The sequence below is a fragment of the Mustela lutreola genome, chromosome 10, assembly GCF_030435805.1.
Source record: "Mustela lutreola isolate mMusLut2 chromosome 10, mMusLut2.pri, whole genome shotgun sequence".
Lineage (NCBI taxonomy): Eukaryota > Metazoa > Chordata > Mammalia > Carnivora > Mustelidae > Mustela > Mustela lutreola.
The window spans coordinates 95,220,517-95,238,892 of NC_081299.1; the positions used below are offsets into that span (position 1 = coordinate 95,220,517).

General features: G+C 43.8%; 1 protein-coding gene across 1 annotated transcript; it reads right to left on the reverse strand.

Annotated features, from left to right (window-relative positions):
* Nucleotides 1–4,999: 4,999 nt before the first annotated feature.
* On the reverse strand, nucleotides 5,000–12,761 carry LOC131809976 (pepsin B). Its single transcript, XM_059137484.1, has 9 exons — nucleotides 12,603–12,761; nucleotides 12,019–12,175; nucleotides 10,766–10,883; nucleotides 10,147–10,265; nucleotides 9,274–9,473; nucleotides 8,707–8,829; nucleotides 6,537–6,684; nucleotides 5,536–5,634; nucleotides 5,000–5,307 (listed from the first exon to the last, which is right to left on the reverse strand). The coding sequence occupies exons 1-9, from the start codon at nucleotides 12,656–12,658 to the stop codon at nucleotides 5,155–5,157; spliced, it is 1,173 nt and encodes a 390-aa protein (XP_058993467.1). The 5' UTR covers nucleotides 12,659–12,761; the 3' UTR covers nucleotides 5,000–5,154.
* Between the last annotated feature and the right edge of the window lie 5,615 nt (nucleotides 12,762–18,376).

The window sequence follows — 18,376 nt, forward strand, 5'->3', positions numbered from 1 at the left end:
CTTGCTACACTCAGAGGGTACTGACAGGCAGGGTAAACATTTATTTTTAAGAAAACTTTATTTTTAAGAAAACTGTCCAGATTTCTGAGTTTCTGAGTTTCTGGCATACAATGGGAAGGTCAAGAATTTGTTCCCTTTCCCAGACTCACTGGATCAGAAACTCCCCACTTCCCATTACCTCATCTATGTCATTTGTCAGTCATCATGTTAATTGTGGCAAGGACTGGGAATATAGCAGGAATTAAAATAACCTCATCTCCTGGTCTGAAAGCCACAGAAGCAATGTCCTGCTGTAGACATATTCCGGGACTGTCTGACTTGCTGGAACACACCCTCTAGGCCCTGGAAATGCTCTATGTGGTTCCTTTAGCACTTTCAAGCAACCCACAGGGAGCCTCAGTTTTATATTCTGGACCTTGAGCACATGGAAAAGGGAGAGAAAGCAACAGTGTGAAAAACCAGAGGTCTAAAGGCCTGTGTGGGGGAGGGGAGGTGTCGGGGGACAAGCCAGGACAAGAGAGAAATGGCATGGAAAAATCCAAACTGAGCCTTGGCCCATTAAAGCTGGGGGCTGGATCTCTGCTCCCTGCTCCTTGCTGGAGAGACAGAACAGCTAGGGTCTGTGTGACTTAGCAGCTCAAAGCAGCACCATCCCATCTCGGCTGCCGTCCAGCACAAAGCCTGGGGCCCCAGGCCCTCTGCATAAGGTCTGAGCCTAGAGGGGCCTCAGTGTCTCTGTGAAAGGGGAAGAGCTGCAGAAGGCAGAGTACCAGAAATCCAGCCTAAAGCCTGCTTCCGGGTCTACCTTTGTCCATTCCCGAGCCCCACCCCCCACTGACCTCCCAGCCTATTTTCTTGGCAGAGCCCCCACTTGCTGTGGCCAACTTCAGAGAACTCATGACACATCAAATCTTCTCAACAAGATAGTATTCTTCTGCACATGGCTTTGATGGCGAATGACACATGGAAGCAGGCCTCAATCAAAACTCCTACCATCATGGCCAAAAAGCAGATTTTGAGATTTCTGGTGACATTTGCATAGTAAGAGCTGGGTCAAAGTGGAACTAAGAAAAGGGGAAGCCAAGACCTCACCACTACTGGTTGGCTCTAAATTCTGGATTTAGGGCTGAGATACAAAGGGGTCTTTCATTCTGTTTAGGTCTTTCAGCCATGACTATGAGCCCAGGAGAATGGACAGAGTTCTAGAGCAGAAGCTCTACCAGGAACAAAGGATATGCCTCCAGAAACAAAGGAAATTGAGTCTCCAAGGAAGCTAGAATGTGGGGGACCCCAGTTGAAGGCTAGGGAACAGCAGAGGAGCCTGCCAGCAGAGCCCTCTTCCTCAAATATCTGATCATCGGTCTCTCCTCCACAACAACCAATATGCGTCCCCTTGACAGAAGAATCAAGTCCGGACATTTCACAAGGTCCTGTCCATCTGACCGCAGCCCACCTTGGTTGCTTCCTCTCCTGCTATCCCCTCCAGGTACCTTGTGTCCACCTGCTGGCATTTCCTGCTGCTCTACAATTACACAAACTCTCTCCACCCTCTCTGCTTGTCCTTAGGCCAGTTTCTGCATGAGATCCCTTTTCTAACTTTCTCTACCCAGTGAGTTCCTACACATGCTTCAGGGTGAAATCTAACAGGGTTTCCTTTGTGATACCTTCCTCTTGCCTGCTGCTCTCAGGCACCTTTCCCTGTAACAGTCACTGTCACTTGTATTACTGTGAATTTGGTTGTATAGCAGACATTGCTAAGGACTTGTTATCACAAGACATGTCAGATCTGGGGACTTAAAGAGAAAAATGAACAATCTCTTCCTCTTGCTCATAATGAGTTGGGAAGAGAGACATGCCATGGGTACAATACAGTGTGATGTGTAGTGAAACGTCAGACGTAGAAGGTGCTGTGGGGGGAGGGAAGGAGGAGTAATGACCTCTCATAGTGGGTGGGAGGGTAGGCAGAGAACACACAGAAAGATTCAGGGATCAGGGAAGATTTTAGTTACACAAAGAGATTTCAATAAATACTTTATGAGTAAATTAACAATATTTCATCAGTGATAATGGCACAAGTAGTAAATGGAAAGAAAACTCAGAATGTGTTTTACAAGTAGAACCCAAATATAGTCTGGGTTCCATGTGACCACTTTCTGCATGAATTCATGTTTAAAAACCATGTTACAGCTGCCCAAAACAAAGAGAAATTCCAATCTTTATATCTCTTACAGAACATTAAAAAATCTCTGACTTGTAAGCATAGGCAACATTTCTCAAAATCTTCATCCTACGTTCCCCTCCAAGACGTTGCTGTGGAACATTTCCCCCAAGAAACTCCAAATTCCAAATCTCTATTTTCACCTCTCCCATCCATAGTTCTTCCCCTTCTCTCTTCCCTGTTACCTTCCAACTTTTTAAAATTTAGTTTGCTCCTCGTTCCATTTACATTTTTTGACCCACTAGCATCATTGTCCTCTCTCTCTCTCTTTCTCTTTCTCTGTATGTTTTTCTGTCCACAGACCTTCAGTTTCTACCACATAATATACAAGAATCAGACAGGCAAGATCTTTACTAGTGTGGTGGGGACAGAGTAACATATTGCAAGGTGGGGAACACTCCCATATTAATAAATCTTGTCCCCGTCCTACAGTGATAGACAAGGCAGAACAGACCATAAGCTGTGGACAGCTTCTGTTGGGTGTTATTTTCTAGAATCCAGGAGCAGACGGAATTGCTAGCTCTGGCTTTACCAATACCATATGTTGTTCCCATGGCTGCATTTAGTCCCTGCTGATGAATTTCAGGTCACTCATGATAACCCGAATTTGGTGTATCTTGGTGCTGAGAACTTTTTAGCAATTATATCTCTATCTCAAGATGTAGATGTAATTATATCTCTATCTCAAGATATAATTATATCTCTATCTCGAGATAGAGATATAATTGAGGCCAACCACCACCAGAGCATGAATAGAGGTGATACCGAGGCAGGAAGGGTGGCTGAAGGGGAAGGGATGCGGATGCAGGTGAATTGGGGCTGAGCTGAGCTCCCTTCCCTTTGACAGAAAAGGCTGTGCTTCCCATGAGAGAAACACAACAGAAAGAGAAAGGAATGGCCAGAGTTCAGACATTATCCAACTCCATAAGATCAATTCCATTGTGTGTTGGTGGAGGGGAATGATGCAATGATGTAGGAAAATGTACACCTCTATTCACCACTATCACTCCCACACATCTAGATGGAGAATTCTTTGCATCTTTCTTCCCAGGTACATCCTTCTAATTACATTTCTTGCAAGAATTTTGGGTCCCAGAGCAGTACCCGTTTTTACCTCCTAAAAGGTGGCATTACTGCACTGCCGATGATTGTTTATAACCTACTGTGGATTGCAAGTTCAGGCACTGGGCTTGCTTCAGACAGGAACATGCTCACAAGCAGTGGGCTGATAGAAAATTCCTAGTGAGCCAGCGCCATGTCTTATTTGTCATTACGTGCCTCTTTGCCATTCACAGAGCAGACTTTATCATATAGAAACACGATAAAAAAAAAAAATACATTGATCTGGATCTGGTTTTAACAGTAACTGTGTGATTGCCCATCCACACCTCACTTTCTTCCACTGTAAAATGAGATTGGGTTTCAAAACTCAAAAGCTTTCAGGCCAGGCAGATAAAGTCATATGTGAGCAGGCTGAGAGCACCCATAGTGAGTAGGGAGGAAAAGGGTCTATAAAAATACCCCATTTAATGAAAAAAATTTCATTAAAACTGTGATGCTGTCTCAAGAAGAACCACCATTTTGTCATCTGAGCTGGCCTCAGACCACCAGTCTGAAATATTCTCTAAGATTTCTCTTTCTTCTCTAACTTTCAAGAATGGAGAGAAGAATGTGTTAGAAGGGAGAGTTCTGGGAGGGCTGGTCACCTCCACCAGAAAGTAGGTGCTACTGTGTCCTTAATCTCTGCACTGTGGGTCCTCACTTAGGGAGCTCTGCCCTGTATTCTCACCATTGGTCAATTCACAGATTCCCCCAAAGAATTGTTGCTAACTTTCAGTTTAGAATAAACCTTTTTTTAATGTCCATTTAGCCACATCATTAGTTTTTATGTAGTGTTCAATGATTAATTAGTTGCATATAACACCCAGGGCTCATCACAATACGTGCCCTCCTTAATGACCATCCCCCGGCCACCCCATCCTTTCACCCCCACCTCTGAAACCATCAGTTTGTTTCCTCCAGTGCATAGTCTCATAGTTTGTCTCCCTCTCTGATTTCTCTCCCTTCAATTTTCCCTCCCTTTCCCTATGATCCTCCATGATATTATATTCCACATATAAGTGAAACCATATGATAATTGTCTTTTTCTGGTTGATGTATTTCCCTTAGTATAATCCCCTCCAGATTCATCCACACTGATGCAAGTGGTGGGTATTCATCCTTTCTGATGGCTGAGGAATATTCCATTGTATATATGAGCCATATTGTCTTTATCCATTCATCTGTGGAAGGGCACCTCGGCTTCCTTCCACAGTTTGGCTATAGTGGACATTTGCTGTATGAATGTTGGGGTGCATGTGCCCCTTCTTTTTACTACATCTGTATCTTTGGGGTAAATACCCAGTAGTTCAACTGCTGGGTCATAGGGTAGCTCTATTTTTTAACGTCTTGAGGAACCTCCACACTGTTTTCCAGAGTGGCTGCACCAGCTTGCTTTCCCACCAACGGTGTACAAGGGTTCCCCTTTCTCCACATCCTCACCAACATTTGTTGTGTCTTGTTAATTTTTGCCATTCTATCTCACTGGTGTAAGGTGATATCTCATTGTGGTTTTGATTTGTAGTTCCCTGGTGGTTAGTGATGTTGAAGTTTTTTCAGGTGTCTGTTATCCCTTTGTATGTCTTCTTTGGAGAAGTGTCAGCTCATGTCTTCTGCCCATTTTTTGACTGGATTATTTAATACAAGCAGAATACAAAGAAGACATCTAGAAGGATCAGTAAGGATGTTTAGAGATTCTTTGTTTATTACTTGAGGGAGTATGATTCTAGTGCACAGAGGGATCAAACTAGTCTAATAAAATGCTGCTGTCAGCCCAGAGAAACAATAGAGCAATCCCAGAGTCTTGCTGGGAGGGAGGAAACTAGCCTCTTGCTAGTCTACTTAGAAAGGGCAAAACCCACCCTGTTGACAGCCAAGTCGAAGACAGTATAATATTCCCTAAGGAAGACATCTCCCAGAATCCACAGGGGCTGCCCAGTGGAGGAGGGCAGGTAAGTGACTTCAATCCCAAGGGTGCAGTAGCCATTGTTCTGCAGAGACAAAGGACATAAGGATATAACCAGGTGCATGGAGAGGTCTTTCCCCACAGGTACATCCCACCCTGTATTCCACAACACCTGTGGGGTCCCGGGCTTCTTGTTCACCCTCAACCCTGCCACTGGTGACTCCCCATAGGTGCTCAGATGTGAGCTGGGACATGGAACAGCTGTTTGGACCCATCCAATCCCATTTCCCTGGAGCCTGGGGTGCATACGTACGTTGAGGACATAAGTAGAAGGAGGCAGAGGTAATGGGGTCCCACTGATGACGAAGGTGATGGTGGGCAAGCTCTGTATGGAGTTGCAGTTGACCACAAACTGAGAGAGAGGAAAAGCAGAGCTGTAGAGTGCCAGGGGCCTGGGCGCCCAGACAAAGGGCCCGAATCTCCCATTCCCTGTGAGACTCTCTTCCTGACCTTCCAGCAGAGGCTGGTTGAGAGCGTGGAAGGCAAAGCCTGATTCCCAGGTACAACACTAACCTGAAGCTTTTGCTTTCCTGGGCCTCCTTGGACACATCTCAGCTCTGAGATTTTGGTTGTACTGATATGGCCATAAGGAGTCAGGCTCATTCCAGAACACAGATTTCTATTGCCAGGAAGTCCCATTTACAGAGAAGAAGCCTGGGCACATTCAGTGTGAAACATGCTCTCACACAATTCATATCCACAGTAGTGTGCACTTATCTATGTACTCAAATCACATACACACACACATACACACACCCTGAGGACCAAGATTTAGTCTGACTAAACTAGACTCTTGCATGCAGGAGGAGCAAACTACAGAAGCACATTTAAGGAGAACAGGTTTGAGTACAGTAGGCTGCTCAGAGTAAAAGCCAATGGAGTATTCCTAGGGAAGAAGGAAACCCAAGAGGACTGGAGAAGTACAATATGCCTGAGTCTGTTGTGTACAGTCAAATGACAGTGGCCACGCCAAGGTGAGATGTGTTCCTAGGGCCTGCAATGGAACAGCCACCCCTCCTGACAACCATTCAGCCCATTCTCACAGTTGGAGTTGATGTTATTCCCTCCCCTTATGCCTCCTTGAATTCAAGGTTCATGCCTAAAAGGCCATGATGTGTCCCCACCTGTTCTGTCCCACTAGGAGCTCAGTTCTCCACCAATCCCTTCTTCTGTCTCTCATGAACTCATTGCACTCAGGCTCCTGTGCTGAGGCTGCCTGGATGTGCAGAGGAGCCCTGGCTTCTGGTTACTCACAGCACCATTCTGATCTTGCTGGGCTCCTGTTGCCTTCACAAAGGATTCTAAGTACTGCTGGGGTACAGTCAGTGGGAAGGTTCCTGTATCCACGATCCCCTGGCAGCCCTGGGAGCACAAGCCAGTGGCCTGGTTACCGATGAGAAACCTGAGGGGAACACCAATACAGAGAGAGTCAGGCATTTCTTGGGGTAGCTGGGTGGCCCAGTCAGTTGAGTTTCTGACTCTTGCTTTTAGTTTGATTCATGATCTCATGGTTGTGAGACCAAGCCCTGCATTGGGCTCCATACTCAGCGTGGAGTCTGCTTGGGATTCTCTCCCCCTCTGACTCTCTCTCTCCCTGTTCTCTCTCTCCCTCTCTTTCTTTCTTTCAAATAAATAAATAAATCTTTAAAGAGAGAGAAGGAGAGAGTCAGACATATTTGCCATAAATAAGTGCCACATCCACCCTAATCTCCCAAAAAGCCAGGGCATACCTTGACACTGCAATCCATGTAATAATGTAATGAAAATTAACAATAATAGTAATTACTATTGGAGTAATATCCTCAGTCTTGGTCTGGTGACTACTCCAGCTCAGCTCTGGGGAGTAAGTACTATGTCTTATCCTCTTTAATCTGCCTACGTGAGGCCCAGCACATAGTGCCAAACAGCTAGAGCTGGTAGTCACATTGTAAATACACATTCGACACTTACCATGTAGAACACACTCTTACACTCTTACAAAAATTATGGTGATATAAAGAGGACTAAATTGTATTTGCTATTTTTAAACAGCCCATTCTAATAGACATGAGACAACACCATAAGCCAATAGCTGCCAATCTCCATAATGTAGTCCTATGTGATTCAGTCCCCGATCTCTCATCCAGCTTTTTCTGCAGCTCTACTCTTCCTCTTAAGTCCCTTTGTATTTTGGGTATAGTTGGTGAATCAACCTACTTGAACGTAATGGTAAACAAGACAAACACCACATACATAACAGAAACACATAAATGGTGTTTAATTGCATCTCTGGTGAGTGCCATGAAAGAAATGCAATAGGCCAGAGAGGAGGGGACTTGATCTACTCTGGTAGTGAGAGTGAGTCAGTCAGACAAGAGTTATTCTGAGAAGAGATGCTTAAGGGGTGAGTGCAATCGGTCCAAGTGAAAAGACCCCTCTATTGCAGGCACAAAAAACTACTTGTCAGACATTCAACTGCTTACCTCTCTCTCTACTCATGCATATTGGGCTTATTACCCTGTGTCTACCTGAAGATGGGGAGCTAGATATTGGGACACAAGCCAGTAATACTAGGGGACTGGAAGAGAGATTGGGCTCCTGAGAGGCCTTTGGAGAGGCCTCTCCTCCAAAGAGGAGGAGCTAGGAAGTAGGAGCTAATCTGGGCCCCAAAGGATGCACACAGGACATGAGGCACTTCAGGTGATATAGTTAAAAGAGAAGCAAGAAAGTCATGGCAAGGTGCAAGGACATGTTGAAGTCCTCACTATGCGTCAGGAAGTGGTAAGAAGGCCATACTGACAAATAGTGCCCAGCTATTGTATGGTCTTGAGTAAAGGTCAAAGAAATGCATCTTGAATTGGTAGTGATGGAGATTTCCTGAAGGCCTGGAGTATAGAAGTAACTGATTCATGGTCCTGAGCTCTGGGAGAAGATATGCTTGTGCTCAAATTTTGAAATTTGTGAAATGTGTGAAATTTGGATAAGTTACTGAACCTCTGAGCCTTGATTCCTTTATCTACACAATGAAATATACTACTGAGCACTTTATAGTGTTTAGCGGAATATATATGTACAATAATACATATAAAATATTTAGCACAGTATCTGGCACATAGAAAACATCAAAGACAGCTGTTACTTTCACTGATGAAGAACTTGGTAAAGATTGTGCTACCTGGGATAATGAAGCTTCCAGGAACAAAAACATGGATTCACAGAATCCTAGGAATGACCAACCTGCTGACATGACAAGGTTCAGTGACCAAGTCAGAAAGTTCATTCAAGAGCTAGATGCCAGAGTATACTGAGCTCCAGGAACAATCAGCTTGAGGGTTTGCTGATTCTTTCAGAAGTGTGTGCCAATGCAAGAACAGGAAATAATGTCACATTGGAGGAACATCCTAGGGGTGTCCATGATCCATAGGAATTTTCCTCTAGTACTTACTCATCGATAGCAATCTGCCAGTACAATTCTCGGGTGACGGGAGTCCAGATGATCTCACCAGAATAAAATTGGGAGTTTGAACCTCCCAGGATGAGTTCCCCACCATACTCATAGGTTGGTTGGCTATGGAAGAAAGGAGAAGAGCATGAATTCCCACAGTACACATGATCAGACATCTCCTTCCTCCCCTCTCACCATCCTTCTCTTTTCAGACATAGAGGAACCAGAGGACAAGGGGTCTTGTGCTTTGATCTGCTCTTCAGACTCAACCAGAGGACCTGTTTCTTCCTCCCCCTCTCCCTTGCTCATGCTCTGTCTCTGTCTCTCTGTCTGTCTGTCTGCCTCAAATAAATAAATAAAATCTTTAAAAAAAAATACTTCCAGTGCATTTAAAATAAAATTCTCTCCAAAATGAAATAATAAATTTTCAGAGATGGATGAATTGCATTTAGCTAGTTAAACTCATTGTATCAGGAAATTTTAAGACCTTGGCCCTGTCTTATGTTGACTTGCTGAAAGCCCCCATAGCCTCATTTGCTGAGATCTACCCATGGCAGGGGTGCTCACCGAGAGAAGTAGAAGCTGAAGATGGGCTGGGTGAGCTGGCCCTGCTGCATCATGTTCTGAAGAACTGTTGGGCTATTGCCTGCAGCCAGGTCAGAGTAGGCCATTCCCAAGATACCATCAAAGTATGAATAGTAGAAGGGGTAGTTGGGCTCACTCTCACTCAAGCCAAAGAGCTGGTTGTTGATGACGATGTTCTGAACCTGGGACAAGCAGAAAGAAAAGATTAACAACTCAGGTGGACAAAGTTTTCCCAGACTTAGGTGCCCAGGGAATTGAATCTAGACCCTTTTGTGGAGAGAGGAAGTTGGGTTATTTCATGCTTAGCTCAGTCATGCGTGGGTTCTGGAAGATGAAGGGATTCAGCATCATCCAACCGTACATGTCTTAGAAGAGTGTGGGAGTTGGGGAAGCAGAGGCCATTGTATTCTGGAGTTAGAGTTTCTACTTCCATGGACAGTGAAAGGACAGTGGCTGATTTTATTTTGAACAATCCATGTGCACAAATGACATAGAAGCTGTGGGTGCTTGATATAAAGAAAAGAAAATAGTGAAAGGAAGGTCTTTAATATCTACAGTAAAACCATGTGGAGAAGGAAGCAGATGTGCTCCATGTGGCTACGGAGGGCAGCATAAGACCAGGGAGCAAAGTCAGGGGAGGCACAATAAAAAGAGCTCCCTGCAGTCAGGACTGCTGGGGAAGCAATTCCTGTCTTGGGAGAAATGTTTAATTAAATCATCATCAGCATACTTTCCAAACATCAGTTTCCAGGAATTTGTACCTATTTAGTAATCGTGGGTCTCTCTGAGAGCATTAAGCTCCAAAGAAGGGGATCCAAAGAGCAGACCCACAGAAGGATTGAGAACAGCACTTACAGCCACAGTGTCATATCCCAGGAGCACAGTCAGGCTGCCAAAACCATAGGCCAGGGTATAGGTTTGCTCTGTGCTTCTGTAGGTAGAGGAACTGCTGGGGTTGAACTTGTTATGATTAGCTGCAGATAGACAGAAGGAAATATTAGCAGAATTCATGGCTCTCCAACATACTTGGAGGACACGTATCCTTGATGGCCTGAGATGATCAGACCAAGCCTGGGATTGGGCCTCAGTCTCAGATCCTTTGTGCTGAAGACAATCTGTAGCCCCAGAAAAGTCTGTCCCCTTAGGAAAAAAATGCTGCCCCTTCCCTCCATTTCCTGAGGGATGGCTCAACTCAAAGTGCCAGGAATTGTGGCCTACAGGAGAAAACTGAGGAAAGGGAACAATGTAGAAAAGAATGGAAGCCTCGGTCTATTTCTGCTGTCTCTCTCCAGAACTGTAGCACCGGCGAAAGTAGACCAAGGTCAAGATTTCTAGATGATCTGAATTTAAGGAGGATGAGATCATGGGTATGCACCAAGAACTCTGGAATTGGGTGATGAGATTGTGCCCAGTCCTGACTCTGCCCTGCTCTCTGCTCCTCTCCATGGATGAGTGATAATGGTGGTATACTCACAGCAGGCCCGACTCTGGCAGTAGGTAGAGGGCACCCACAGGTTGGAGGAGCCTGTGTCAAAGAGGATCAGGAAATTTTGTGGTGGTGTCCCAATGCTGATCTCTCCAAAGTAGTAGTTCTGCAAAGAAAAGTTTTTCACTCTCTTCAAGCAGCCAAGTTTTGTCCTAAGGATGGGGAAAAATTTGACTCACTAGAAACCACATCTTGCCGAAATCATTTCCCTGGGGAGTTAAGTACCTTCTCCCTCAAAAAGTTCTTCTTCTCATCTGCAGCCAGTTTCCTCTCAATATTCCCCATTTTTGTCCCTAATTACAAGCCTGTGACTAGCTGAATCTGGCAAGACAATCTCATCTTCCAAAGCATTTTGACTTTTTATCAGGTGATATCTCTATGGATTTACCATTCTATGCTAGAACATGCAAAGTTGGAGAAGTAATCACTTTTTCTCCATTTCCAGTGTCCATCCCCTCTCCCCACTTCACACACACACACACACACACACACACACACACACTTCTTTCTCTTCCAGTGTTAAATATTTCTCCACCATTCTCCTCACTCTGGTCACACAGTAGCTAAGGCACCAGAAAGTCTAGAATGAGAGGTAGCATGGAAAGCAAGAAAAGAACTTCACTGAGACACGGTTTAAGTTCTAAGTGAATGCAGGCCAGTCATGTCACTTACCTGCCTCTTCTTACACCATCTATAGAAAGTGAAAGTCAAAATAGGAGATAACTAGAGTGGCTTCTAGAGCTGACACTCATGTGACATCACTAAGGGTGGTCCATAGGACACCAGTGTGTTGAGATGCCCTGAGCAGACACTGCAGCCTTGAAGAACACTCAAATACTTGCTCTAAGGTCTACCAGTGTATGTTTCCAAATGGGAAGATATATGGCATCTGGAGCCACTGGAGATTTGCCTGGCAGCTTTGCATGTGCTTTCCTTCTTTCCCCTGCAGCCCATCACTGGGACTTCCTTTGGCTCTCTCAACTGACTTCAATATGGTCACTGTGAATCTCATAATTGTATAAAGGGAGCTTTAGAGAGTGAGCCAGTAATGGGAAGAAAGAAGGAAGGAAAGGGAATACTGTAGTGTTAAGGGGTTCCATCTCATTATTTATCCAGACACATAGGAAGGTGAGACTTAGGTTTAGTAAGAAGTCCAAAATCAGAGCTAATGAGAAGTCTAAATAAATATCCAAGAATGGTTCTTGGCCAAGGGTTATGGACACCACCTCCCCTTCACTTACATCCAGGTAATTGGTGAAGGGCTCATAAGCAACAGCATCATTATTGTAAAGATACTTGGCACCTGGGTCGACCTTTGGGTGGTTCTTCAGGAATGTGTCTAGTACACCCCGCTCTTTCATCACCTGGCGGATGGACTTGCCTTTCTTCAGAATGATTCTGCAGAGATTAGGACAAACAAAAGGAGTGATCTTCACGTTCTCCATTAAAGCAATTCCTTCAGTGATCTGGTCTGGAGTTTTCAAATCTCCTTAGAACTCTGAAAATCCACTGCAACATATATTTGGGTTTTTCTACTTACATATTGTTTCCACAGAATAAATTTCTGTTTATCTATAGTCCCTCCTATAAACTTGGGACACGAATCCTGTTTCCCTCTTTCTTAGCCAACACAACACCAATCCACCCTTACACACACACACACACACACACACATACCCCACATTCATCTATACATACATACATACATACATCATACATACATACATACATTTTAAGTCATGGTTCCCTGGGTATTCAGTTAATGGTACCAAGACACAATATGATGGCCTTTCCAAAAGATCTGCAGCTGAATCCTCATACATACCTTTCCACACCCTCTGAGAGGTGTAGACAAATCAAGACCAAGACCAGGATCTTCATGATGCTGATTTTGGTGGCCCCCCCACACACAACAAGACACAGCAGCACACCCAATGAGTAGGACACACAGAGTGAGACTGGGTCTCTCTTTTATACTCTGATCTCCCTGCACTTTTCAGCTGTAGGCACGTGATCTTCTTAGCCTTGTACCAAACTGTGCCCCTACACATCTATGGATTCTGTTTGTTTTTCCTCCTGGCAAGAATTATGGCCTTTAATATCCACTCTGTAGTCAACTTAAGAAGTGATTAGTGACTTTGCTGATGGAATCCAAAGATTAGGATGTGATAGCAAATGGGAAATGCACTGGAGACAAAGGATCCTGGTGCCCACATCTACTGGAAAATGGGTGCTGGCTCCTTCTGCCAGAACAATGGAATAATTTGTTCTTCGGCTCCAAAGTCCATGTGCTTTTGGAGATTTGCAGAAGACTCTCCAGTTCTTCTCCTTTTCCTTCCTGTTCCTCTCATCAGACTCCTCTGTAGTCTTCTAATGTGATTCTCATGGTCCATGACACTCCGATCTTCATTTTTAATTTCTTAGTTCACAATTAGCCAACATATATGGATTGTCTACTCTGCACTTACCACTGCACTAAGCTCTAGGAGTACAAAGAAAATTCAGAAATGTTCCTCCTATGCAAAGTCAGCATCCTGCCTAATGACTGACAAAGAATCTGATTATGAGGTGATGTGATCACTCTAGCATCCAAATGTGTGTTGAATGAATGAGAATAGTAAGAAGAGTATTCATAAAGCAAGCAGAGGCAGGAAGTGACAGCTCCTGTGGGGGCATGGAAAAGCCTTCAGAGAAGAGGTACTTGAGTTAGGATCTTCCTGGCTGGTAGATGAGAAAGTAAGGAAAGTGGAAAAGCCACTGGAGGCAGAAGCAAAGCCTGAGCAATAGCACCCAGAAGTGCAGTTGGTGTCATGGAACACTGTAACTAGTGTGGCCACAAGAGCACTTCTCAACATGGCTCTTCACAAGCCAAGACCCATACAAAGGACCTGCACTGGGTCTGCACAGTCCTCATCATGCCACTTAGCTCTGGAAATTATTTTCTACTCAAGCTTTCGTTGCAAAGGAAAGGACTATAATGCTAAAATAGGAATACTCTTGATTCTACAAAAGTATATTAAAGCAGCATGTGCTCAGTATCCACAGTATTTAACTTCTGTTCCATCAAACTATTTACTGTTAAGCCTCATACTGATGAAGCACACAATGGAGCATCTGGATCAAACTCTTGGAGCACAATGTTAAGTGTCTACACTGGCATGACTTGATGGTGAGGTGGACCTCGTATGCCATGTTAAGTAACATGGACTTTATTCCTTAAGCAATAAGGAGCCATTAATTTGTTTTAATCAAGGAAATAAAACACTTAATGCTTTTTATATATCCTTTACTAATTTCTAGATTGTAGCCTTCTAGAAGCATGTGGTGAAAGAAGCCAGTTTACAAAATGACTCCCTACATAAAGTTGTAGCGGGCACGAGAGAAGTTACTGGAACTTTGTCATGAATCTACCTTGAAGCCTTTGAGCTATGCACAAACCCAAAATGTTTCCAATTTCACATGCATGCTCTAATATTTCTTTATAGAAAGAAATTATTAGAGGGAAACTAGAAAATCTACAGAAGATATGCTTATATCCACAACTCCCACATATCGACCTTGGACCAGACACATATTTCATTTAACCATTGTAACAACCCAAGAAGCTGATTTAACTTCCCCGTGATCACATAGTGAACCAAAGGCAGATCTGGGACTTCAAGTCCCATTTGCCTCAACTCAACCCGTATCTCAGCATAGCCTCCTCCTCTAAGCCTGGGGTCCTCGTGTTCTCTCTGCCTCAATGTGCACAAAAATATCAGCTTTAACGACAATGACAGAGATTTACATGCGACTTAGTTTTCTGTAGAAAGGGATTCTAACATGTTCTTCCACTCCTACTTGTCCACTGCCTGCCTAGACAATGTAACCCTGCATGCTGCTGCCTCCTGGTGGCAACATTCCTAACTTCACAGAAGCAGAAACAGAAACCTTTCATGGCACTCTTCAAAAGTCTAATGAGAAAGTGACGAAAGCTCCTAACATCAAGTCCACAGCTCACTTTCCTGTGTGGAGATGACTGGTGCCTGCTCATTAGCTACGCCCACTGAGCCTCTGTCCTGCCCCCTTGTCCACCCACCTACAATCTACCAACCATTCCTGGGACATGTCCAGCACACATCTGCTTCTCTGACCTCTTGTCAATCCCTTAACACTGCAGGCTCTCTTACTGCACTTACCAAGTCTTCTCTGCAGCAAGACATTAGTACATAAGCTCTCTGAGTCGGCTTCCTCAGCACGAGATGCCATGCCTGTGAAGTATAGAGCAACCACTCGTTTCTAACAGAAACAAATCGTGGACTACTTGTCTTCTCTCTCTCACTGGGTTTAAAGTCTTGTAGAAGCCTGGGTTCTGAAATCTCACCCTCTGTGCTAAGCACAGTGCCTTCCACCCAGAATCATCACTCAGAATTATCTACCAGGAGAGTGGGAAATAATTCTCAAAAGAAATGGTACCAAGGCAGGATTCAGGACTGACAAAACTAACGTTAAGTACTGATGCTTTATTTATATGCATCCTATCATCTTGTCACTTAAAAACTAATTCCTGATGCGCCTGGGTTAAGCTTCTGTCTTTGGCTCAGGTCACGGTCTCAGGGTCCTGGGATAGAGCCCCGCATTGGGCTCCCTGCTCCGTAGGGAGCCTGCTTCTCCCTTTCTCTCTCTTCCTGCTGCTCTGCCTACTTGTGATCTCTCTCTGTCAAATAAATAAATAAAATCTTTTAAGAAAAAAATTCCTGCCTTTTCCCCATTTTGTGTGATTGGATTTGGGTCTGAAAGTCTTCAGTATAGGATCCTAATCTCTTGTTGGACATTTTCTGACACTTGAGCTCAAAGACAGGGATACTGGCTATAAAATATCCCTGGGTGGAATTATGGGGGCAGTAGGTGCAATAAGTCCCCTTGGTTCTTTATCTCCTGTAGGTCTCTTTATACAACCTCAGCAAATGTGTCTTGAGATAGCTGAACTCCACTCTCATCCCGGTTTTCTCCTTACAATAGGCTTATTTCTATAGCTGGCGTAGTCAAACCATAGCTGATATAGGAACACTGTGGGGGCAAAGGGCATGTTGTCCCCGAATGTGCCACTTTGACATGTTGATTATTTTAAATAAAAGTTACTTAAGAAATGGCTGGTACAAGGACACTCAGACCCTCCTCCATCCCCCTAAATGCAAGAAACCAATCTCCCATATGAAAATGATCTCTCTGTACTAGGAAGTTAAAAAAAAAAAAATCCTTATCACCAAAGATAGAGACTTGAAAGCTGTGAAAACAAACCTTGTTATGTTTTCTAATCTACTAGCTCAGCCTAAATTCTATTTAGAACTCCCTAATTCAGGCTTCTGAACACCTTTTTTCTTTACCCAATCAATTCCTCACAAATTTATTTTCTCATTGTCTGAACAGTGCCTGCCTTGATCATTTCTTTAGGTCTTCATCTTATTTTGGGGCCTCCCTGCAACTTAATAAAACGTTGGGTATTTTATTCCTGTTAATTCGTTTCATGTAAATTTAATTCTTAGTCCAGATGGGAGACTTTGAATGGTAGAGAAAAAATTGTCCCTTCCCAACAGCCCAAAGAGGATGATTCTGTTTTTTCTACCTGGAACTTTTTAATTAAGATTTTATTTATTTATTTGACAGAGATCACAAGTAGTCAGAGAGTCAAGTGGAGGGGGTTGGGGGGAAGCAGGCTCCCTGCTGAACAGAGATTCAGGGCTCTATCCCAGGACCCTGAGATCATGACCTGAGTCGAAGGCGGATGCTTAACCCACTGAGCCACCCAGGCGCCCCTCTACTTAGAATATATACATATGTGTGTGTGTGTGTGTGTGTGTGTGTGTGTGTGTGTATAAAATCACCCTCTAACTTATTTGTTGACTTATTTCATGGAAATGGGTCATTATGCTTTACCCAGGCATGTACTAGGCTGCAAATCCTCAGGAGCAAATACACAAATAAAACTTTGCTCCATTCAATGCCTTGTTGCCTCTGATTTGAGACATAGTCAAAGGACAATTCTTATCCTGGGTATGTCTCCTCTCTTCTGGAGCATTTCATCAAACAGCGATAGGAAAGGATGCACAAAGGAGGGGTTCCATCCAAACCATGCCTCTGAATAAGAAACCACCCACCCATCTTTAAAGAGCCAACCTCTGACCTTCCAGATCTCTAGCATTATAGAATTCTAAATCCTAGTAGTTCAGTCAATCAATAGTTATCAATGTGCCAGGCACTTCCAAGGGGTCGAGAGATTTTGTATGAAACCCATCACACAAGGCTTCTCATTCCTTGCAAATTATACTGCCAAGTCTGGACAGATGAGAAGAAAATACACTCAAAAAAAAAATCAGTGGTAATAAGGACAGTTACCATATAATTTAGCAGTCAGACAGTGACCCTTCTGAGAGAGAGCTTACTAATTATGGCGAGACAGTAGCCATGAGCTAGGACTGTCACAGTGTGGTGACCCGGTGATACACCGTGAAGACAGTGAACAAGGTGGTGGTGATGGGATGGATGGCGCCACTTTGGCAAGAATGTCCAGAAAGGTCTTTAGGGAAATGAGACTTGAAGTCTGAATGACAAGACTGAGCCACCCTGTGAAGATCTGGGCCAGGGCTTTCCAGGCAGTCTGCTTCTGTCTCTCTGTCTTCCTCTGCCCTGCTCATTCTGTCTCTCTCATGCTGTCTGACTCATGCTGTCTGTCTCATGTGCTCTTGCTTTCTCTCTCTCTGAAGTAAATAAATAAAATCTTGAAAAAAAAAAGTTCTTCTAAGTGCCTGAGGTCCTGGTGTGCAGTGGGAAGGAAGGTCCTGATTTCTTCACCTTTCCCAGATTAATATAAAATTCACAGAACCCAAAATTCCCAATTTCCCATTATATAATCTGTTTCATTTGTCAATCGTCATATAAATTGAGTTCCTATCATTTGTCAGGAAGAGTGGCAAGGGCTGGGGATATAGCCAGAATCAAAATTAGCTCCTTCAATTTGCTCCTTAGATTGGCCTGAAGTATGCAGATTTCTCCCCAGAAGGCTAATGGAGTGGATCTGATCTCCAATCTGAATGGTCCCCAGAAGCCTTTCAAAGGTATAAAGGTCAGAATGCACAGAAGCCACCTTCAAAGTACTTATCAGACACCCTGGCCTGAGAGGTAGGCCCTTTCCTTCCAACACTAACTGAAATAATTCTTTTAGAATGGTCACTAAGTGTGGTCTATCTTATCTTTTAATTGGAAGGTCTTTTGTGCCCACTCAGTCATTAACAGAAAGGTGGCAAGTCTGTATATATCTCAATACCAAAGACTGAGAAGCTGCCAGTGACTACAGAAAAGCGTTAATATTAGTATTAGAATACTCTCTGGATTGATGGCACAGAATCTGAGTGAACACATTCAATTTAGGTTGGAAGGAAAATCAAATCATTTGCCATTCCTGGGGTAGAATACTGAAATCCTTCTCTAGTTATTTACATGGATGCAATAAGAATTTAGTATTTGCTTTGGGGTTGTGGGAAAGATGATGGTCACACACATCAAAATCCAAAAAAGGAAATTCAGATTGATTTTTGTTTTTATTTTTTAGTGAAAAGTGTT

Bases quoted from the DNA above. Each gene is read 5' to 3' on its own strand.
- LOC131809976 (XM_059137484.1), bottom strand. From the start codon at position 12,658: ATGAAGATCCTGGTCTTGGTCTTGATTTGTCTACACCTCTCAGAGGGT. The intron at 12,176-12,602 runs GTATGTATGAGG...TAATCTCTGCAG, and splicing joins CTCTCAGAGGGTGTGGAAAG to AATCATTCTGAAGAAAGGCA. The intron at 10,266-10,765 runs GTGAGTATACCA...GTCTATCTGCAG, and splicing joins CTGCCAGAGTCGGGCCTGCT to CTAATCATAACAAGTTCAAC.